The sequence below is a fragment of the Chionomys nivalis genome, chromosome 8, assembly GCF_950005125.1.
Source record: "Chionomys nivalis chromosome 8, mChiNiv1.1, whole genome shotgun sequence".
Lineage (NCBI taxonomy): Eukaryota > Metazoa > Chordata > Mammalia > Rodentia > Cricetidae > Chionomys > Chionomys nivalis.
Genome location: NC_080093.1, coordinates 3,052,749 through 3,076,381, shown reverse-complemented (window position 1 = coordinate 3,076,381; position 23,633 = coordinate 3,052,749). Strand labels below are relative to the sequence as shown.

General features: G+C 44.8%; 1 protein-coding gene across 3 annotated transcripts in view; it reads left to right on the top strand.

Annotated features, from left to right (window-relative positions):
• The window catches only part of Atrnl1 (attractin like 1), a 548,573-nt gene extending 525,751 nt beyond the window's left edge, over positions 1–22,822 (top strand). For all 3 annotated transcript variants that reach the window (XM_057777516.1, XM_057777515.1, XM_057777517.1), the window contains one exon: positions 20,528–22,822. In XM_057777516.1, the coding sequence (XP_057633499.1) occupies positions 20,528–20,649 (122 nt within the window). In that variant the 3' untranslated portion in view covers positions 20,650–22,822. The remainder of the gene's footprint in view (positions 1–20,527) is intronic.
• The last annotated feature ends 811 nt before the right edge of the window (positions 22,823–23,633 follow it).

Genomic DNA, 23,633 nt, shown 5'->3' with positions numbered 1-23,633 from the left:
TTGTAGGCATGGGTGGTGTTTGGGACCAGTATACAGGCTGGCGATCAGTTGACAGGGAAGACATCCTGCGTCCTCTGTGTCATGTGGAACAGTGCCCTGCAGTGTAGATTCACGGTGGTGCCCTGCAGTGTAGACTCATAACAGTTCCGTGCAGTGTAGACACTCAGCGGTGCCGTGCAGTATAGACTCATGGCAGTGCTGTGCAGTGTGGACTCATAGTGGTGATGTACGGTATAAACTCATCCTGCCTTCTCCCCAGCCTAGAGAGCCTGTGGGACACTCACGGAAGGAAAATGAAGACTGCTCTACGATATCCGAATTTTTTCTGTTTTGTATCTCAGCTCAGTGGCGGCCATGGTGGCCACACCTTTAATTCCAGCACTAAGGATGCAGAGGCTGGTGGATCTCTATGAGTTCAAGACGAGCCTGGTCTTCATATAGTTTCAAGGATACATAGTGAGACCCTGTATCAGTAAACAAACAGCAAAACAAACAAACTCAGTGTTTATGGGTCTAATATTCAATTAATTTTCTAGAAGTAGAACTGCTGTATAAATCATTAGGAATTTATTTGCTTTTTGTTTAGAATCTTTCTAGAGCTGTTAAAACCCCATCGTTGGCTATCATCTCACACATTCACCCACCGTCTTGAAGACATTTGTATCCTCTGCATTTGTACCTAAGGCATGGCGGTATCTACTTACTTACCGTATAGCCATGTGTGGTCAGTAGTGTGTGATCACCACCCAGTGAAATACACGTTATATACATGTCAGCTACCTCTTCTGTGTTCCACCTGTATAGTACACGTTATATACATGTCATATACACGTTATATACATGTTAAATACACGTTATATACATGTCAGCTACCTCTTCTGTGTTCCACCTGTATAGTACACGTTATATACATGTCATATACACGTTATATACACGTTAAATACACGTTATATACATGTCAGCTACCTCTTCTGTGTTCCACCTGTATAGTACACGTTATATACATGTCATATACACGTTATGTACATGTTAAATACACGTTATATACATGTCAGCTACCTCTTCTGTGTTCCACCTGTATAGTACACGTTATATACATGTCATATACACGTTATGTACATGTTAAATACACGTTATATACATGTCAGCTACCTCTTCTGTGTTCCACCTGTATAGTACACGTTATATACATGTCATATACACGTTATGTACATGTTAAATACACGTTATATACATGTCAGCTACCTCTTCTGTGTTCCACCTGTATAGTAGCCCACTGTTACCTTAATGGACATTGTTTATGTAGACAGGCTGTGTATTTTTTGACTTTTTTCACATCATAAGGAGGAATATAAAATGTTTTAAGGGCTGTATTTAGTCATATTGTTGAGAACCATTACTGTATTAAAAGGTATTATAGCAATGTGCAGACAGCTCCAGATTCAAATCCTAAGCTAGGAATCCTTGCCTTCTTAGAATACAAAGATAAAGTGTTAGCAAGTACTTGGCAGTCTTTGAATAGGACAAAGATAATGTATCAAGATGTTCGGTTTGGAATATGGTCACGTGGCATGATGTTTCATAACCTGCTATGCCAAGTGACCACGCCCTTTTTATACCGGGCAGATCAGGGTATTTATTCCTCCAGGTGTCTAGGTGAAATGCCAGGTGTATTGTGAATTTAACAATAGCCATGCTTGAGAGTAACAATAGAGAAATTCGGGGAGATATAAGCCATCATCATTCCCTGCAAGGTAAAGGGACAGAGCCTCCCCGAATGGTAAGCTGACGATGGCCATGTCAATATTACGGGCAAGACAAGTGGTCTCCAGCTTTTTCTAGAGGAACATCTCCAGCTGTATTTATCATGTATGGGCCACAGAAAGGCTATAATGGAGACGATGACTTTGTAGCCTTACTCCCCTGGGTCCCCTTGTGCACAGCTCTCATGGCCCCAACAGTGGTGAGCTGAACTGCTGAGCACTGGTGTGCTCCCTGTATGCTGTCCCCTGAGCTCTCCTCTGCTCACTGCAGGTCACAGCTTTTTCTAATGCAACACCATGAGTCTGCACCTGCTGGTTTTCCCTCAGCTCAGCCACGCAGCTGCCGCTGTGTGGATGTCAGGAAGCAAGACCAGAGCTGGCACAAGCACCTTTAGAGAGATTCAGCAGACTGGTGGTGGGCAGAGGAGGACATTGTTGAGACTAGAGCTCGGGGAAGCTTCACTATCCCTTGCCAGAAACAAGTGTTTACCTGTGTTACAGACGTAAGACTCGTGCACGCGTGTGCACACACGCACGCACACACACACACATTCACCATCTGGCCACACCACAGGGGAGCTCATGGAAAGAGAGAGGAGGCCCCAGGTGCCTGGAGTGGATGTAAGTTTTCTGTTACAGTGGCCATGTGTGGTCAAGCAGAATTTGAGCACATTCCCGTGTGCTTATCAGTGAGCTCCCATAGCCGGTGACAGGAGCTCATGCTCACAGAGGCCCATGCTGTGTGGCACCTGAATTACAGCAAAGCAGCAGCCTGCGGGGTAAAAAAAAGTGGAGAGAGGTGACATAGCATCAGGGTGCACATATGGAGATATTCACGTGTAAACTATCTGTGGGAGAAAATGAGGATTTGGGAGTAGCATAATAATAATAAATAATATTAGGCGGTTATAATAATAAGAGGTGGTTATTAAAACCTCCTTCATGAAGTGACCTACATGCCACAGAATCAAGTCCAGATTTGACCACCGGAGCTTCTCAGAAGATGGCATTACAGAGGCTCAGTAGACAGCTTCATAGTTTCCCATAAGGAGACCTCTGAAGAAGGGAAGGGGTTTAGATAACTGTTATTTAATCAAAAATGTCGAATACTAGCCCTCGTACTGCAGCGTTTTTAAAACAGAAGCAAGGAACTAAAGGGGGTGGTTTCCAAGGAGACAGCGGAAGAATGAATGACCAAAATAAAGGAAAATGATTGTTGATAGTCTAAAAGAAGTGGATGTAGGCTGTACATGGAGCATATTTTGCCTCTAAAGTTTAAACATGAATTGGAACATATTAAAGGATATAAAGAAATGTGTAGCGCCTTTTCTATACCAGTCATGCCTGCATAAAACAGATACGCAAGAAAAGAAACAGAACAGTGCTCCAGAAACCATCCCTTTCCAAAGGACGCATGAAGAGGTCAGGCCACAGGGAGGCACACGGAGCGGCACACCTTTGCTGCGGCCGCCATGTTCCCAGGGTCACTGTGTTGTCGCTGTAGTTCGTCCAGTTCCATTTGCTGAGCTTTGAGACTAATAGGATTCCGGGGTTGGCACCGAGTGTGTTACAGGTGACCCCCGTGCACTCAGAATCAACCCCAAGAGAAACCCAAGGTCAGAGAACGCCATGTCCCGTGGTGCCTGGTGTTCCAGAGCTGTGCCGGGATAAAGGATTAAATGGTCTCATCTAAATTTGGATTAACCCCAATTTAGCACATTTTTTTTTTTTTAACATCTTCCAATATTGTGGAATGAAAGCAGGCTGGGTGATTCAGTGAATAAGTCAGAGTTACCTGAAAATCCTGGTCTCCGAAGCTTGGGATGAGAGTGCTGTTTCCCTACCTTGGAGACGGTTGGTTCTCCTAGAGAAGCAGACAGCTCACCCAGGTGACCCAGCGTGAGATACCTTGGAGTGCAGGTAGCGGTGGCGATGGTGCAAGTCCAGGGCGCAGGGCTCCTCTGCGCCCAGCCCACTTGGCCAGCGTGTTTTTATCACAGTTACTTTGCATAGATTTTGTGAAGACATTGTGTAGATTTTCATAAGCAGATTGGCATTACGTTTGGGAAGTGTTTATGTTTTAGAGAAACAGTATGTCTTGTTAGCTAGGAATTGTATGTTTTCATAAGACAGAGTAATGAGTAGCCTGTCCTCTAACTAAATGTAATGCTGTTGAATGTCTCTAAAAAAAATAGCACATTCAAATATAATAGGGCAGGGCTTTAATACATGTAAGTAAGCAGGGTCGTCTTCTTCAGTCAGTGATGGCTACCACTGGAGCAAAAATACTCCACCAGCACTGACTAGTTCCTCAAACCAGCGTGTGATGTAGAAAAGACTTTAATAAGAACATAGAGAGAGGAGAGTCATGGGATAAATGTGAGAAAGGTAAATTTATTCTGTAGAAGCAGAAGGCTATAGGATGAAAGGAATTCAGAGTTCTTACCACAAGGACAAGACTCGTGCCTGGAAGGACACATGGGAAGTCCCTTTCTTTCCTTAAAATAGCAAAGTTTGTTCAGCGCGGATGAAAGGAGAACACGGGCTCCCGTGAGCCACACAGTTTACAAATGGCAAAAAGAGTTTCCTTTTTTTTTTTCTTCTTTTAAGACAAGGTTGCCTATGTAGCATCTGCTGACCTGGAACTCAGAGATCTACCTGCCTCTGGCTCCTGAGTGCGCTACCACACCTAGCAGATTTTCCATTTCTTACAAAATTTTGTTGCATATGCCTTTATTTAAGGTTTGAAATATTTGTGCAGTAGTGAAATTGTTCTGTGGGCTGGTCCCATAATTTAACTTAATAACATCATCATCTAACCTTTATATACATATTATATTATTTATATGCATATTATATTATATATAATGTATATATGGTATACATCTAGGAATACATGTAAACCATATATATGTTTCATATCAAGAATCTCAATTACATTTCTTTCATGAACCCTTACTGAGAGCAGGGAAGTGCTGTTGCCTTCCCTAGCCTCCTCTGTGCTTTCTTAGCATGAGGATGAAGTGACAGACAGGGGACAGTCTGTAAGTCAGACTCCCTGGGGAAGCTAAACATCTAAAAGGACCAGCAGCAAATGGGAGGAGTAGTTGGGACCCATTTCTGCTGGTCGCTCACCCAGCTCAGATTCCTCACCAACCTCACACTGTCCTATCAAATGTATCAGCGCAGAGTGAGCGCTGGGAATAACCTTAATGCTGGTTTTAATCTAAAGTTCTACATAAAGCTCTTCATGCCATGAGTCAGCATCATCTCAGCCCTTTAACTGAACTTTCAAAGCCTTGGAGCAAACAGCAGTATGGTTCAGTGATTTAAAAGCCAGCCTGCTCTGTGCTTGAACAAGTCTGACGTTGGCGGGAGTTTCCAATGGGGGAAATTAAAATGATCCTGCCTCACTCTGTGACTCTGTGGAGCATTCTGAAGACCAGAGACTCCTTATACATCGAATAGCGGGGTTCCTTCCATCTCACACGTCTCTGGTTCCTCAAATGCCCCGTTCTTACTGTGAGGTCTCCCTTTGCTTGACGAGCGTTAACTCAGTATTCTCTCATCCGTGTGTATCTTTGCATGAAAAAGTGAAGAAAACCAAATTGGCTTTTTTTCATGACTAATCCATTTGTCAAATTCTTTCCAAGAAAAGAAAATTATTTTACTGTGTCTTTTTTCATGAATGCATATTAGAGCTGTGTAAACTTACGGTAAAACTTAGCAGGTTTTTTTTTTTCAGAAATTGAAGCTAATTGATTTAATGTTAATGAAAGGAGCTACATTCAAACACAAGTTTTAATAACTTGGGTAGAAAGAAAATCTTAGACTTCCTAAAATATTTCTTACATAAACTTCATGTAAGTTAAACAGAAAATCATTAAAATGTAATTTTCCATTGCAGATACCATATTAATTACTTTGGGTAAAAATCTGAGAAGTCCTTAACAAATGTTTGATTCGGTGTACTTTGGGAAGGAGAGTCGTCTGTCGATCAGTTAATGTTCTCCAACCCAGGGTGTCAGTCTCGGCCTTCTCCTGCCTGTCCAGTCCCATGGTTTAGCTAGTCTGTTAAAACTATAAGTGAGTTTCAACCCATGCTTATTCAGACCCAGACCAGCTGGCCTTGGTGGGCTCACAATAAATCAGTTCCACTGTCATAGTGGGTGGGTGCACCCCTCGTGGTCCTGGTTTCCTTGCTCATGGGTTGAAACTGGACTCTCTAAGCATGGCGGACAATGAAGGCTGAAGAGAAGCCAAGGACAATGGCACTAGGTTTCGATCCTAATACATGAACTGGCTTTGTGGGTGCTTAGCCTGTTTAGACCCTCACCTTCCTGGACATAGATAGAAGACCTTCGTCTTCCTGCAGGGCAGAGAATTTGGACTGCTCTTCAGTATCGAGAGGGAGGGGGAATGGTGTGGGGGGAGGAGAAGAGGAGTGGGGATAGGGGGAGGTGACTGGGGGGAGGGGGAAATATTTGGGAGGAGGGGAGGGAAATGGGAAACGGGGAGAAGGTGGAAATTTTAATTAAAAAAGAATAAAAAAAAAAAAAAAAACTAGAAGTGAGCCGGGCAGTGGTGCCGCACGCCTTTAATCCCAGCACTCGGGAGGCAGAGGTAGGCGGATTCTGTAAGTTCGAGTCCAGCCTGGTCTACAAGAGCTAGTTCCAGGACAGGAACCAAAAGCTACAGAGAAACCCTGTCTCGAAAATCAAAAAAAAAAAAAAAAAACTAGAAGTGAGACAAGCTTTTCTAAATTTGGAAACAATTTTGCTCACATTCATATTGGTAATACCAAATGCAAATATGTATTTAATAGAATGTTTGGCAACTTTTGAGTCATAGGGCCCAGTCATGTGTGTGTGTGTATGTGTGTATGGTATGTCCGTGTGTGTGCGTGTGTTTGTGTGTGTGTGTATGTTGCATTCATGTGTGTGTGTGTGAGTGTGTATATGTGCATGTTTGTGTGTGTGGTATGTGAGTGTGTATGTGTGTGTGGTGTGTGTGTATGCCTGTGTGTGGTGTGTGTGCATGTATGTGTGGCATCTTTATTAAAAGCATAATGTTTTAAGATTACTTTGTGAACTTATCCCATGGCTCGTTTCTCCCACAGTCTGAGGCGGTTTTCAGTCACTATGGTGAGGTAGACACGGCTGTGCCCGCACACTTGTCTTCTTGAACACTGAAAGTCTCATCTTTGAATCTTTGTACCAAAGAAGCTGAGGGACTTCACAACAGTTTCTCTCCCGCTGTGCGTCCTGGTGCCCACTCGTTTCCACAAGGGGAAATGGTGGTGTTGGTGTTGACGCATTGCAAACTGAAGCAATGATTTACTTCCATACTGAAGATGGAAAAGTAAAGAGAGAGAGGCTAGGCGTGGCTAAGCCGCCGTCTTCACGGGAACTTAGAAGGTTACATGTGATAGTAAATAGGCATTTTTAATATTAAAATTTACAGCGTTTCCTAATCCAAGAGGTTGGATTTAGTGTGTTTCTTTCTGGAAAGTAACCATTTAAACTGAAGAAGAGAATCAAACCATAGGGACTTTGACACAACTTGTCTTATTTTTGTGGCAGGCCAACGGCTAATAAATTAATAAAACAGTGAAATTAAAACTGAATTGTAGCCCAAATCTTTTTGGTTCATGTACCTCTGAACCAGACAGGTTGAAAGAAGGAGGGGTCTGATCAGATCAGGGGATCCAGTTCCATCCCATCCCGCTTCCTCCAGGCCTAGTAGCCAGGGTATGACTGGAAGAGAAGTGAGCTGGTGGGGGAGGGAAGAGGCTCTTTGGGGTTGATATGTGCCGTATTCTTGCACCCACTTTTTAGTTTCTATCTTGGCTGTATCAGCTCTCTCAAAATGTCAGCAGTGATGAGGCTGCATTATGGGTAATTAATATGAACTTTTATCTCGAAGCTAATTGTGAGTAATACTGGAACAAAACATATGTCAGTATGTTAAAGACGGGAAGCTGAGCAGATTGCTTTTATGTCTAAAAGATACATCTTTCTTTAACTTTTCAGTTCACCTCACTTCTCAAATGCCAGTCGAATATGATAACTGTTTGAGAAAGGTTAAGTAACCTGTAAGAGAAACAACATTTGGAGTTCGGCGCTGTGGTGTAGAGCAGGATCGTTGCACAGTGAGATGTGGTCCTTTCAGGGAGTGCAGGAGGCCTTCTCTGCACCTGCACTCCAAGGTGTAATGTCTCGTGTTTGTCTGGACGCTCTTGGGAACTGTTGCAGAATCTTTTAGCCTGCTGGATCATTGATCAGAATTGGTATTTTTTTATCCATCTATCTCATTCTTTCTGGACCAGAGAAATAAAAACAAGTGGTTTGCTATTTCCCCTCTAAGAAGGTAAAGAGGAATGAGCTCTAACTAGACGGATGTAGGGTGATGCTCACAGGACCCTGTTTCCATGTGGAAACAACGATCCAACTGGTCAGACAGCCTTTACAGGGGAGTAAAGGCGGAAAAGTGACCGTTGGTACAAGTGAATCATTTTATTAGCTGTTAAAAATCACCCTTTTGAATTGTTTTGTAGGAAATTTATAAATACATTTGCAAATAAAAATTTTAGTCTGCATTTCTCCTACTTTGATACCAGAAAGTTTCTGTTTAAAACTGTGAAACCAAATGTGATAGTAGTTTCCAAAGTCTGATAGCACCATGCTTCCGCTACCTTCCTTTGCTTAGCTGCAGCGCCTCTAAAATGTAATATTAAGTTTTGTTTCTTTGTTAAAAATTATTTTGCCCTCTAATTATGGAACACATCTACCATTGAGCTAACGTCAGAGGCAGCTGGGCGGAGAGCTGGCGCCTTGCCCGGTCCTTGGAGCAAGCCTAATTTGAAAACCCCTTTCCAGAGCGCAGCTCGGAGCCTCCTGCTCTCATCGACCGTTGATCAGAAGAGCTTTTCTTTACCGACCTGAGAGTGACCCTTTAATCTGACGCCAGCTGAGGCACTTAGCAAAGTAGGTAGATGGCATCCAAGGTGAGGGCAGAGTCTCCACACTCTCCCACAAATGACATTTGGGTCCTCGTCTCTTCCTAGCCAGCCTTCTGTAGTGACACATGCCACCAAGAGGCCTCCCTCTGTCCACTGCTTAACTCATCTCATTGATTGCCTGTGAGGGACCTGGCATGAGCAGAGGGCTCTCCTGGAGGAGGCTCGCAAGAGGTTCAGCGTGTCCTGAGCAACGATCATGGACCCCAGGCCTGAGAACTCACTTGATGCCTGGAGATGCCTGGGCATGAGCTGTGGGCAGCGTTTATCTCTCTGGGTCATTCCAAAGCCAGGTCCTCTGTGATTTACACGCCTGTGGAGCTTGGAAGGTCCCACCAATGCTGATTCTGCTGACCCTGTGATACCTCTCAACTCATAGTTGCCCAAAGGCCACTTTTATTGTTCTCAAAGGGAGAGCAAAAGAAAACAACAGTTTTGTATTGTTTTGTTTTTTCACGACAGAGGGTCAGCATTTATGGGATACACACACAGGCAGATACTCAAAACCGCTTTGGGGAACGAAAGCCCCATTTCCCATCCTCTGTTAGGATGGAGGTCAGCTAAGCAAGCTGCCTCTCAGGGGTCCTCCTGTGGCCTAACAGGGAGGGTGCACACTGGCTTGTCCTAAACAGCTCCGCAAACATCTGAGCCAGGCTCAAAAATCTGCTCTGAGAAATGGACCTCCCATCTCTGCTGCTTTCTCCAGCCAAGGAAATTTGTCTACAGACACCCTGGTCTCTGTTATATTGCCTTTGACCTTTAAATTGTCTACAATAACTTTTGGTAAGGTCTGAGTAATTTATAATATTATTAATAGGAAAGTCGTGATTCCCCACAACGCCTCCCCTCCTGTTTTATCCACGTGGCTGTAAGTGAGGATTTGCACAATTTTACTCCAGTTGCTTCCTCCCAGTTTGGTTACACTCTGAGTTTCGGGTAGAGGCCACAAGTTTGCTTTACTAATGGAGTTTGTTAAAATAATATTTTGGCTTTACTTAGATAGCTATGTATTTTGTCATCCATTTTCATATGACATATTTTAGGACGTTGGCACGGTGTAGTACCATAAGCTTTGTGTCCAACTAACGGTCCCTGCCACCTCCCCAGACTGTTTAGCCTTGATTTGAAGCTGTAGAAGGGTCTGTGATCTAAACCAGCTCAACAGAAAGCATCTGCGTTGGCTCCGATTTTTTGCACAAACCTCTGAGCAAGGACATGAAAGGCGAAGTGAAGGGACCCTGCAGGGGAACAGGGCCTGTGTAGGATTCCCAGGTTAGTTTACAATATCAGCAGGGTCTCCAGGGATGGCTAGGGGGAGCCCGTCCTGGGGTTTGGACGCCAAGCCAGTGTGGCAGCTGTTCCTGGTTTTTGTCAGTCTTGTGCACACGGCCCCAGCCACTGAAACCTGTTCATCTGTGATAGGGACCAAGCGATGGGGCCAGAAGCTCCCCGCCGCTGCCCATCCTGCGTGGGTGAAGCCTGGCTGGTCCTCGGATACCCAGACGCAGACTTAGGCTCTCAGTTACTTCTCCAGCAGCACAGTCCCGTGGCACACTGCTCTTTCCGCTGCAGGATTTACTGACTATTAAGAGAAGCATTGGGACATAAGAGTGAACAGTCCTTTTATTCAATAGATTCCCAATCAAAAGGGGAGGTCGAAGCCGGGTGTGGTGGTGCATGCCTTTAATCTCAGCACTTGGGAGGTAGAGGCAGGCGGATCTCTGTTAGTTCAAGGCCAGCCTGGTCTACAAGAGCTAGTTCCAGGACAGGAACCAAAAGCTATGGAGAAACCCTGTCTCGAAAAATCGGAAAAAAAAAAAAAAAAAAAAAGAGGGAGGTCGATAAAACTGCATTAAATGTAAAGAATTAGAAAACAAAACTAAAAGAGCAATGAACACCCCCCAGGAAGACTCAGTCAGTCCCCTGACCTTTGACATCGGGACAACATCTAAGCATAAGCTCAGGACATGTGCAATGCTGCCAGCTGGGTCCCGACACAGCTCTGGTCCTTAGCTACAGACCAAATGTTCTAGACAAGTTCCTGGGCCCCCCAGTCCTCTGACTTCTTAGTGATCCTTGGCTCCTTCTGTTGCCACGTCAGGAGGCGGGGACAATATCTGGAGCCTTGCCAGTGGTCTTCGGAGGAAAACCAGCTGGAGTCATCCACAGAGAGAGCCAGAAGTAACCTTAGCAGCCACGAACTCAGACTTTTTAGAAATATTGTCAGGGACACTCTGAATTGCAAGTCAAGAAAAAAATCGGAAGCCACAAACTCAACTGGCTTAAAATTGTGCCGTGGAATGTGGGGATCCATGACTGAACACAGAAACGAGGCCCGTGGGTTACAATGGCCACGTGTAGGCTCCTCCTTCCAGGATCCTCCCTCCCTGGTGCCCTTGCCCTCTGCCCTGCCTGCCATCTTCTGTACACTGTTCTCCTCTTGCCACTGCTGTGGCCTCCTGTCCTGCAACTCCCTGCCAGACCTGCTCTGGCCCAGCCAGTAGCCCAGGAAGCTGTGCTTTGGCCCAGTGCAGTACAAGGGCCGGACCCATTCCCCTCTCTGTCCCGTTCCTGCCTGCAGGTGCCAGTGCTCAGTGCAACCACGTCTGCTAATGCAAAGGCCAGGGCTGCTTCTCCCCACATTGCCCATCCTGACGTCAACCAGAAGCACTTTCCTGGCTGAGAACAAACTCTCTGTGTCATGCTCTGATTTTGAACACTACAGCAGCAGACCCATAGCCGCCCCTGAGCTGTTCCCCAGGTCGTCACACAGCCTAGCTGGTTCCTCTCAGTCATACTTCCGTACAGTGTTGGATACATAGGCATTCAGCCGAGCCAGAAAACCAGGAGTCGGCTCTGGGCCGCTGAGCTTTCGTCTCTCGCAATTACCCAGAATACCCACCCCGTGCACCCCATTTCATTCTTACCGCTGCGGTTCCTCCCGTGTGCCTTCCGTGTCCCTGCATGACTCCAGTCCTGAATTAATAACCCATGGGCGACGGTTAGCAGCACATTCGGGAGCTCTTGTGTCTTGCCCCAGCTCAGCACTCTCTGCGAACAGCCAGTAGCACATTGCCCATCTTATGCCCACCATACACACTAATCAACTGGACCTGTACGGTCACTCCTGTTTGCACACACTGATGCAAACATGTGCATACAGTCCCGAGGGCAATGCCTGGCCTGGTGCATGCTCGCCATCAGTGGTGGCAGAATGGTGTTTTGTGTCTTTGTTGTTGCAGCCCTTATTATCATCGACAGTAATTACGCCTTGGACCATACTGATTTCCCCTCGCTAACAGTGTGTTTTGCTTTTTCTTTTGTCTCAAAATCCTGCCGTGGATGTCTGTATTCAAGCCCCAGATTCCTCTCTTCTCCTGTAAAGTGAACAGAGCTGGGGTCCCATGATCCAGGGCGGGGAGTTCAGGTCCCTGCACCCCACCAGCTGTGTGAACTAACTAGTCATTTACAAACTCTGCCTCATTTTGGCCATCTGTGAAGCCAGGGTAAAAATAGCTCCCTGACCCACTTCAACAGAATGGTCTTGAGGAGCAGCCTAGAGGGTGAATGAAAAGGCATGTTCTAACTGAGAAGTCGCAAGTTAATCGTTAGTCGGATCTGAAATAACTCAAGCAACATTAATGCAAACAATGCTCCCTCTGTGGGATGCTGGCTGGTGCACCGTTATCAGTGAATTCGCCTACTTTCATGTTCCCTAAAGCATCAGCAGCACACACGAGTCACGCACACACGAGTCACGCATGTCCTCACAAGCCTCTCGCTGACCTCTCCCCAGCATCAGGAGAATTCACCCTGAGAACTGTGCACAGCATCAACAGCCCATGCTCTCCCCGTAAGTGCTGTCTGCGAGTCTTCCAGTCTGTCTTTCTGTGCGTCATTCCCTTTATCTGGCATTCCAACTCAGAATCACACTTGGTTTTGAATAAATGAATTTGTGAATGAATGAATGAATGAATGAATGCAGCCACAGGACAGCATCATAGTTATACAGTTCCCACTGTTTTCTCTGTCCTTCCAATTGCCTTGACACTTTGCATGTGAAAGTGAGGGTGATGGTGACAATGATGGTGATGTTGATGGTGACGGCGATGATGATGATGATGGTGACGGTGATGGTGATGATGATGGTAATGGTGATGGTGGTGATGATGGTGATGGTGATAATGGTGATGGTGGTGGTGGTGATGGTGGTAATGGTGATGATGGTGGTGGTGATGGTGGTGATGATGGTGGTGATGATGATGGTGATGATGGTGGTGATGATAATGGTGATGATGGTGATGGTGGTGGTGGTGGTGATGATGGTGGTGGTAGTGATGATGGTGATGGTGGTGATGATGGTGTGGTGGTGGTGGTGATGGTGATGATGGTGATGACTGATACTTCTTTTATTTTGAGTTAATATAATTTTATCATTTCTCCATACATTGCCTCTCTCCAACCCCTATATACCTTTCCTTGCTCCCTTTCAAATTATTCATGTCCTCTTTTAATTGTTGCACGCACATGCGCAGGTGTGTGTGTGTGTAAAACCTGTCCAGTCTGTATAGTGTCACTTGTACGTATGTTTTTCAGTGTTGGTTATTTGGTATTGGAAACCAACTGTGCCCTTCTCTAGGGAGACGGTTTCTCCCCGTCAGCGTTCCTTAGTTGCCTGCAGTTCTTTGTGTGGGGTTGAAGCCTCATGGTCTTTCCCTCATCCACTTGGACTTATCCTCTCTTGTCACATTCAGCTCGCTTTTAGGCAGTCGTGTTGGTAAGACTGTTTGGGTAAGTCATGTTGGTGTAGCTTCTGACGTTACCAGGAGACCTGATTCTCGGGCCGTTATAACCTTTCCACTGCTCCTCTTCCAAAATGTTCCCTGTCGTGGCTGCTGAAGTGTTTTGTAGATATATCCGTTGGACTGGGCTCCACAACTTTGCATTTTGATTGGATGTGGTTTTCTATAATGGTCTCTGTCTGTGGCAAAAAGGAGTTTCCTTGATGAGGGGTGAGGACTACCTTTATCTGTGGGGATGAGGACAAATACTCAGAATGTACTTAGATATTATGCTGGGTTGGTAGAGAGGTGGTTGTAGGCTCTCCACCAAGGTCCATGACTTCACTAGCCCGGATAGCTGGCTGGGTTTCCAGTGCTGGGCACGTTCTATCTTGCTGAGCAGGTCTTGAGTTCGGTTAGAAATCTGTTGGTTACTGCCAAGATTCTTGCCACTACTGCACTCTTAGGGTGACCATGCCATGTTGGTCACTGTTGTATTCACAAGCATCCTAGCTGTGTAGGACTTTTGGTTGCTTCGTCTTTTGAAAGCTTGCTTGACTCTTCTGGTTCCACAAAAGCTAGTCCTCAGAGAGGCATTAATTCAGATAACAACAGTTTTGCACTCTTGGATGGTAGGCACTCGGAACAGTCCTCTGTATACACTCTTCACCATTGGTCAAAAGACTTCATGCTCTTGATGATCAGTGCTCAAATGGCCAGGTCTCTGACACCTGTCACTTAGGGTCGAGAGTGGCAGTTCCTGCGGATAGCAGACATTCGAGGAATCCCACCCGATGAAGTGATTTGCTCTTCAGATAACCTCTTCATGTGTAGGGGTTGGGAGTTTTTGAGGCATTTATGGTTTACTGATGAAATCTGGATAGTGCCTTACAGCTTACATAACATTCCCGCATACATAATTTTATTTAGTTAAGAAACACTAAAATACAATGTCTCTACACAAAGACAAATCCAATATGGCATTGTCACAACATCGCCATTTTTCAGTTTCTCAACTTGTGATAAACACTTTGAAATTAAGGATTACTGGTCTTAAAATGAGGGATTATTCTATATTCAAACTTTTATTTTGTTTGGGGTCTTGGTCTTGTTTGTTTTGACACAGAATCTTATGTAGACTCGACTGTTCCTCAAACCCACAGTCTTCCACCCTCCACCCCGAGAGCGCTCTACAGAACCGTTGCTTCAGTTGGCTTAGGAAGAGGGAAGTCTCAGCTGATTTATTTCCAAGCCCAAAAAGCTGGTGTGGTAAAGGCTGGGTTTTTTACATGTCATGACTCTAAAAATAAAAATTATGTAAAAGAACCAAATAAAATTTCCTACAGTGTAATTAAAATTAGAACTGGTGAGAAATGGAGGAAGCCCCGCTTCCTAAGCATCATGGGAATTCACTTCAATGACTTGAGACAGCACATTCCAGGCAAGGATGGATGATATCATACAAAGCCAAGGACATGCTCAACAGAGTTATAGAATGCTGCATCGGGTCTCATGGAATTAATAGGGTTACATTTTCTATAATTCAAACACTGTGCCTTTAAATGAAATTACACAATATTACCATGTGTTAAAGGCCAAATAACATTTTATAAACAAAATACAAAGATCACCTGTATTTAAACACTGGCATCTGTGGCGGCCAGTGGTTTTCAGCAGGTGAGGGGAAACATTCCTCTAAACGCTCAGACAAGCATTACTTACTGATCCATTTGTCATCCCAGCGTCTGGAACACTTGAAGTCTTTCAATTTTTATTCAACAATGTAACCTTTGGAGTTTTGCCTAATAATGACTTCACTTGCGCTAGCCTTCCAACAGATGAATTAAAATGGAAATGCGTATTTTCTAATTATGCATCCTGCCACGGCTGAATGTTGGCAAGTGGGGCCGTGCCGAACGTGCAGCGGAGGCTGTGTGATAGCAAAGTTTCCCAAAGTCACTTTCTTAATCATGTGACGGATTACGGAGGCTCTGCTCACAAGTGGGTAGCTATATAGAATCAGAAGGAAAACATTTAAACAGCCCAGCATGGTATTTCCATTTAAATCTGATTACAGTGAAATAAAACTGTAGCCATTAAAGGTTTAGAAGAACTACAAATACAGGCAGTAAAAGAAGACAGATAGTAAATGAGGTAGTAAAGCATTTCAGCGGGGCACACGCGGGGCACAGGCTTTATAGCGCTCGTTCTGTCTTCCCGAAGCAGGCTGTGCAATCCGCCGCAGACCCCGCACCCTTCTCTGAACTCCACTTAAACCTGCAATTAACCTTTCACGCCTAATGAAGCTGTTTTCCTGGAAAATTAAAATATATAGTGGTGCTTGCTTTTACACAGACTTGGGAGGAAAGCGTTTCAAAATGAATGACTTTTTCAAAGTTTCTATTCAACTGGAAATCGTAAGCGCCACGTCTGGGCATGACGCCGGGACGCTCTTCCCAAAGCAGGGTCATTTGATGACTGGACTTATTAATTGTTCCTGCATGATTGTAAAGAAGCACACGTCACTGCTTTTATGATGACATTCTGGCTGCCAGAGTCTGTTGCTACCACTCCGTTTCCATGGGGGAAACCATGGTTTCACAAGCAATAAGGAAACTCCTGATGTGCCTCTAATGTTTGAAGAAGATGCATTTGCCCGTTAGCTGTTAGATGATCAGCTACTTATGTTCCTTTCTGTTCCAGACAGATCTGCACGTGCTCACAGACAAGTCAGGAAGCAAACGGACTTGAGGTTACTGCCCAGTCTAATCTTGGTCGTCGTTTTCCCCACTCAGAAAATGGCATGGTGACTGTTGGCTCCCGGGACCATGTGTGCCGAACCAAGCCCATTTGCCAAGGGAAATTCTGATGAAAGCATCCACTTCCTTGATCTTGTCCCCACCTGGGTGACCCAGGGCAGCACGTTGGAAATGCCGGGGAGTCATGGGAGACGGGGAAACAGGGGGTGGGCTTTCTTACTTACATGGTTTAGACTTGGAATTTAAACAATGTGTCACAGTGCCTGGTGTTTACGAATTAAAAGTACAAAGAGCTAAGGCTTACAGTAAATATTTGAACCCTAGCATTTTTTATTGAACCTATGGGTGTATATTAATGTACATTCTACTAGCCCACAGTGCCGACGCCTCCGTGACATGGTAAATGAAATTCCTTTAGATCGCCAGTCTAAGATAATGAATTGTTCCCACAGTTAATTGTATTGCCCTGATAACAAGGAAGTATCGGAGGCCTAGAGAACACAATAAGTGGATTTCATCAGATGATTGGTGTGATGTTTTGAAAAATGATCCTCTGGAGTGACTGATTTTAACAGAACCCGAGTGGGAATCAGCACGCACCACTGCGCAGAGTAGCATGGTGTGCTCCTTCCCATGACACATGGCAGAGGGTCAGCCCAGGAAACCCCTAGCAGGGAGACAGCGGGCGCAGCAGGGCCCCTCTCAGAACCCATCGCTTTGTTGCTGTGTGCCTCTTTTAAAATGCGGGAAAGAACTGAGGTTACTCATCTCTGTAACTTGCTCATTGCCAGTGTGGAAATGAAAACTGGTGAAAGCTGTGCATCTCAAGAGCTTGCTGTTGGGAGGGACTTAGCCACCATCCCTCAGCAGGAGGCTTGCCTTCAGGCCTTGGAGTGGGAGTGGGCGAGCTTTTGGAGGACTGGAGGAATGCTGTTATGTCTAGATTGGGGAGTGCTGGGTTACAGGAGCTGCCCATCAGCTAAGTAGAGGTGGTGTCCTGCACACTTGGTTAGGGTGAACATTTCCTTTTTCCGGTCGTCCTACACTGGAACTGAAGACGTGGCTTAAGGGGGCTGCCTGGTTATTCAGTAAGCCCTAACTATTTGGAAAGATGGTCATTCCTGAACTTGGAGAGCTGTCTGCGTTCCTGCAGCTTGTTGTTCACTGGCGTCCTTGGCTGCTTCTTGCTGCTCAGAGGCTGGTGTTCTGAACAGGCAGCTGGTGACAGCCTGAGCTTCTTTAGGGTCTATAGATCCACAGGTCCAGTCTGTCCCTCACAAGGAGCTTGTTAGGGGGTGGAGGAAGATAGCATTCCTCCTTTGAAAGCTACTAAGTTGACTTCTTTTTGTCATTTAATGAAAGCAGAAGGCAGAAGAACAAAGAATGCCCCACCTAAAGCTAGGGATTAGGCCTCTCCACATCCTGTGTCCCTGCCCTGCAGTAAGACCTGGCCTGTTTCAGCTCCTCCCCTTTGAAGGCCATTGGATGAAGACTTGGCAACTTCTGGGTTCACCTGGTGATTATAAACTTTACCCTCTATCAAACAGGAGAAATGCAAAGTCAGAAATAAAGTCCTTACATTTGACATTCAAGGTGCACAAGCACAAATAACTATGTCCTTTGTGCTGTTCACAATCTCATAATTATGAACTCCCGAAGGGTCACAAACCGTGAGATTCCCTAAGGGGGTCAAACTTAACCCTGAATGAAATGTCATTTAACCTACGCACAAGGTAAAGGTGCCCCGGATGTCCTCTAGAACTCTACAGGGTGGACAGCACTCAATACCACTACCAAGAGGATTTCAAGGTTCCCAGCATGCTTTGTGCTATTCATAAGAGTCTAAATGGACTTAATTGTTCATTTGCATAGGAAAGCACAAAAAGCTGCCATGTTAAAAGTAAGCCTGATTTTCTGTCTTATCATATTAACTAAAGTAAGGTTTGCGAATTTTCAGTTCTATGTATTCCCAAGCTTCAGAATCCTGGGGTAAACTGAGAGTATTGTGAGAGACGGTACTTAAATTGGGTTTTGGACGTCATATACTCGCAGATACAAAGACACCATGACAATGGGGAATTAACAGAGAATGTCCCGTTTTGGCATCTGAAGCTTTTTACTTCACTCCTGGGATAAGGCCCACTGTGAGAGGAATGACAGTTGGAGCTACATGGAAATGAAAAAGTATTTTTAAGAGTGCTGGCGTAGTAATCATCAAAATCAGTGTTAGTCATCGCTGCCCACAGTAAAGGAGTTGCATATCGCTTCCTGCATCTGCCTGTCTCTGGGTAAGTCGGTGCCAGGGGCAAACTAGCGGGAAGTTGTAAATTATCACAGAAGTGTGCCAGGAAGCCCAAGGAAATTTGAGATCTGTTCCACTGAACTTTAGCATAACCAAGGCTGTGATTTTTTTTTTAATTAAAGTCTTCCACATTCATGAAGTAAAGAAATAAACTATTTATCATGAGTAAACCCTACAACACAATCTATGACACCCCAGGAGGTCATATGTGCTTGTCAAAGAGCAAGAACAAGCTTTCTTCAAGTTCGAGCCCGTAGTATCGCTAAAAAATTTCAGGGTGATATTAGCATTCTGAAGGGGACTTTGCCCCTGAAGCGTAAATGTTTGTGGTTGTGACTGGAATTCCTTCTCTGTCTGGCCATGGTTGCTCCTCCACCATCGCCTACCGCCTCCAGATGTCCATGAGTGTGTTTCCCTTCCAAGCAGATCCTGTCTAGTCGTGAGCTCACCTCCTCCCTCCTTCCACCCTGCCTCCCTGCGCAGGAAAGCCTGCTCACCTCTCTCCACTGTTCACCGTCTTAAGTGGGGACTTAAGCTTCCTCCCCAGCTCAGCTTCACTCAGGTGGGTAGAAGATTACCAAAATCCATTTTGAGGGAACCCAGTGGCCTCCCCTTCTAAGGTCAGGTGACCTTTCTTCCACAGGTCTTCCTTGATCCCATGATCCTTTCTTGTCATTTCTTTCTGTTTAGAAAGCTGAGTTCTGTTCTTGCAAAATCATACTTGAAGCTTATGTAGACTAAACTGACCCATGAGAATGGCATGATTCAATAACATCTCATGTGGAATAAAACCCAAAATAAAGATCTTCTTTGAGAAGCAGCGTTGAAGGCGCCTGTGAGGATGAAGGACAGGGTCAGCTCACTTCAAAGTCAACGCACCAAGACCTCAGGGCCCTTCAGTCAAGTCTGAAGCGAGGCCACGCATTCTGGCCCTAAAGTAAAGGATGGGAATTTTAGGCGATTTTTTGTTTTATTCAAGAATTCTAGGACTCTATAGAAGAAAAATAGTCATGCTTCCTAGACAGGGATAAGGATAAATCAGTGTTGCATAGGGAATTTTCAGGGCAACCAAACCATCTGTGCAGCAATGTGGCAGCTCCATGATACACATACGTGATACGTGGAAAGCCATGGACCTGCTAATGGAAGCCACCAACCTCAAGTGATAATCTTGTGCCAGTGTTCAGCTTTTCCAGAAACTTAACAGTGCTCCAAACTTCCTTTAAAAGACGCATCTAATGAGTTTGTTTATAGAAGCAAAAACCAAATACTAAGCTTGGAGATTCCCAGTCCATCCAGAACAAACTGTTCAAACCCGGAGGCGAGGTGAGCAGTTTATCCACGGCTGACTGCAGTGTTCCCTCAAGCTCTGACTTGGTTTCCCAATATTGTCAGTTAGCTTCTTGTTCTTCTTGTGTGTGTTGTTCAACGCTAGATAATCAGGAAGCGCCTGAGGACTTTATGGCTGAGTGTGTTAACATGATCCAAAGTCACCCTGTCCATTCCAGACTGATGTGAGATGTCTTTCTGTATGCTGTGAATATGCCTCATTACCATTTGTTAATAAAGAAGTTGTTTTGGCCTATGGCAGGGTGGAATATAGCTAGGTGGGAAATCCAATCAGATACAGGAAAAAAGAAGACAGAGTCAGGGAGACACCAGCAGCTGCCGGAGAAGCTACGTGAGTTAACAAGCCACGAGCCTCACGATAAAATATAAACTAATAAAAATGGGTTAATCTAAGTTGTAAAAGCTAGTTAATAATAAGCTAAACCATATGTAAATAATACTAAGCCTCTGGTGATTTTTTTTTAAAGTGGCTGCAGGACCAGACAGGACAAGAGCCCTCCAGTTACACCAGATATCTGTGTGAATGTCTAAGTGCCTTTCTCCTTCCTTTCCAGGCCTTGCTATCGCCAGTGCCCTGATAGACATCTCACAGCAGAAGCCTTCTGATAATAAAGACAAGACCTCTGGAGTCCGCAACCGGAAACACCTCTCCACACGGCAAGGAACTTGTGTCTGATTGGAGACTCCTTCTGTGCTGTGTGCTGGTTTACTTCACAAATGGCTTCCGTTAGAGCTGTTCTGTGGCCTTGGGTTTTACAGAGGTTAATGTCCTATGATCCAGGGCCCACGTACAGTTCCCTCTAAGTGGGCAATGTCCCAAGTGGCCAAAGAATGCCAGTGAGTTTTTTAAAAGTAGCAGTATTGATGGTCACAAGTGATAGTCAGTTTTTATGGCTCTTGTAGGCTTAGAGCTAACATAACTTACTATGGAAAGAGATGTATATTGTTTCTTAATGCAGATGGAAATATGTTATTCATATAAACCAACTGTTTATATCCCAAGACTTTAAAGAAAGACATTTTATAATGCTTGAATGGTAAGAAATGTACAGTTTTTGCCTCATTAGCAAACGTAGGTAATTTGCATATGAGTAGGAAAGGAACAGATCATGGCAGCTGAAATTGCTGTTGTCTCTCATGAATATGAAAGCAAGGCTTTTATTTAATAAGCTGTAGGTCATGTGTTTAAATTCTCCACATGACCATGTAGTGTCCAGAGTCAACTTGAGACTGCAGCAGTCGGACCAGAGAGTTGGTCTGCATGCGTGTGTCACAGGAAGTGTGTTAGAATTTCAAGTGTGGGGGACAGAGCATGGAGAAGACTGGCAATCAGTGCCCCTTCCTTCCACAAAGAGCCTCCAGTTCAACAGCCAAAACAACCATTGGGTAGCGGAGATTCTGGTCCCAGTGGTGATGCTTCGGTTGCCTGGGCATCATGGCGCGGTGCCAGGCCAGCGTGTTCCTCGGAGTCGTCACTAGAATGTGTTGCTTTCTCCCAGCCTTCTACTCGCTAGATATTATTTACCTTTTACAAGTATTACAAAATGGACCTCAAAGGTGACCCCTTCCGTGTTCCCTGCTACCAACTCCTTCCTGTAGAATGCAAGCAGACCAGAGTCTGTCTGGCGAGCATCAGCAAGTTCCCCATCCCCGGTACAGTCACACCGTGCTGTGAGGTGTCCACAGTACAGAAACAAATTCATTGCTGGCCATGTCCAAAACGTCTATAATGACACAAAGCCCCGAGTAACAATATAAAGAAGAACACAAAGGCCAGCTCTTGCCTGGAACTGTCATTTGTGTGCTTATATGGACTGTAGTTCACTGATGTTCAGTCTGGAGTGGTCGTGGTTGACTTCAGGGTGACCACAGGAGAGATGAGAACAAGATCCCAAAGCTGTTGCACACGCTGTACTTTTGTTAAACATGGGAGTCATTGCGTCTATCCACATTAAGTACTGTAGATACTTTTCATGTTCTTTGGAATATTGGAAGGCGATGAAACTTTACAATTAATGCCTAGTTACTTGCATGCCATGGTTGTACAGTAGCAGAATATGACCCTATTGCAATATCAAATATTTATTTCAAATTCCATGTATACATAGCTTAATTTGATGAGGATCAAGTGTAATATGTAACAGAAATGACCACAGAATATGTAGCTGCATCTTATAAAACATAGTTAGGTGGCATCTAACCATGGGCGTCTTATTTTGATAACTAGCCTATAAAATATAGAATATATTCTTTACGTTGGCATGATAATTTTACTCTATTTTCCATGCACCCCAAATCAGATGAATTTGTAGAATAGTTTTAGCAATTTTCTCTACAGCCTGTGGGGTTTGGGTGGGAGAGGGAGGTTGGTCATTGGTACTTCCCAGAGCATTTTCTCTCAGAAAACCAGTTGAGCTGAATTTGTAAATGTCTCCTAAAAGCAATCAAGTAATTTTATCAACTTCTGTTGGACACTTTACATGTTCATTTTTTCCCATGAAATAATAAATTGGCCAAGCTGGGTCATTACAAAGATCTAGTCATTTGGAAATGAAGCAGTTGCTCATTTTATTTAATCCGCAGCAGCTGTTACTAGAGAAAGCCGGGACAGGGAAAGTGAAGCACACCAGACCTGCGCACCCCTCGCAGCTTCCAGCGGTCAGCACCAGTGTGGAGGAGCTGTCCAGCCTCATCCACCGCCAACCCCACATGGTTCTTAAAACTTGCAAATTTTAATTTTAGAGACTTAGGGAATTTAATGCAATGTCACACCCTACCGTTAACTCTGTGACCAATTATGCAATGTATCCTCAGCATATAAACCTTTTGGCTGGAAATAAAATTCTTCACCCGCGGTGAAGTGAACCAAAGGCATCACTGTTCTCTGTGGTCTGCTCGCCCCACCACACCTCCGGAATGCTTTGCATGCGAATGCTTCAGTTCATACAGATTCTGTCTGAGAAGTCGGGAGTCCAGACGACTCTCAGCACCTCAGCCTAGAGTGGCTTGAGGAACGCTCATCAGGTAAGGGCTGTCTCTGCTAAGTGTGAGTGTTTTCAGTACACTTGAATGGAGTTTATAAATTGAACTTGGGAACACTATTTGGGCAACTCTAGAAAAATCCTGGTCAGAACAGTATGCGTGTGTCGATGAGTTGGTTTGGTAAATTTTAAAGAGAGTTAAGATTCTCGTAATTGCTTTGAAGGAGGGAAAAGCTCTGTGATCTGTACTGTGGTGTGTGTGTGTGTGTGTGTGTGTGTGTGTGTGTGTGTAAATGTGTGTGTGTGAGTGTGTATGCATGAGTGTGTGTGTGTGTGTGTACGGCAGGGATCTTCCTCAGTCATTCTTCATTTTATCACCTTACTTGAGTGATCCAATTTGATTTTTGAGCTGAGGTTGGTTAGCTCAGAAACTGAGCCTGGAGGTTGCTGATTTTTCTAGACTGGCAGGCCAGTGAGCCCCAAGGATCCTCTTACCTGTCTCCCCAGTGGACTGTGGGCTCTGGAGGATTGAACACAGGTGCTCAAGGTTGCAGGGCAAACACTTGACCCACTGACCCATCATCTCCAAACCCTATCCCATTCTATTCGATAGGAAAACATTAATTAGGACATCTATCCAATCAATTCTTGCTATACTTCCTGACATCACATTTTCTTT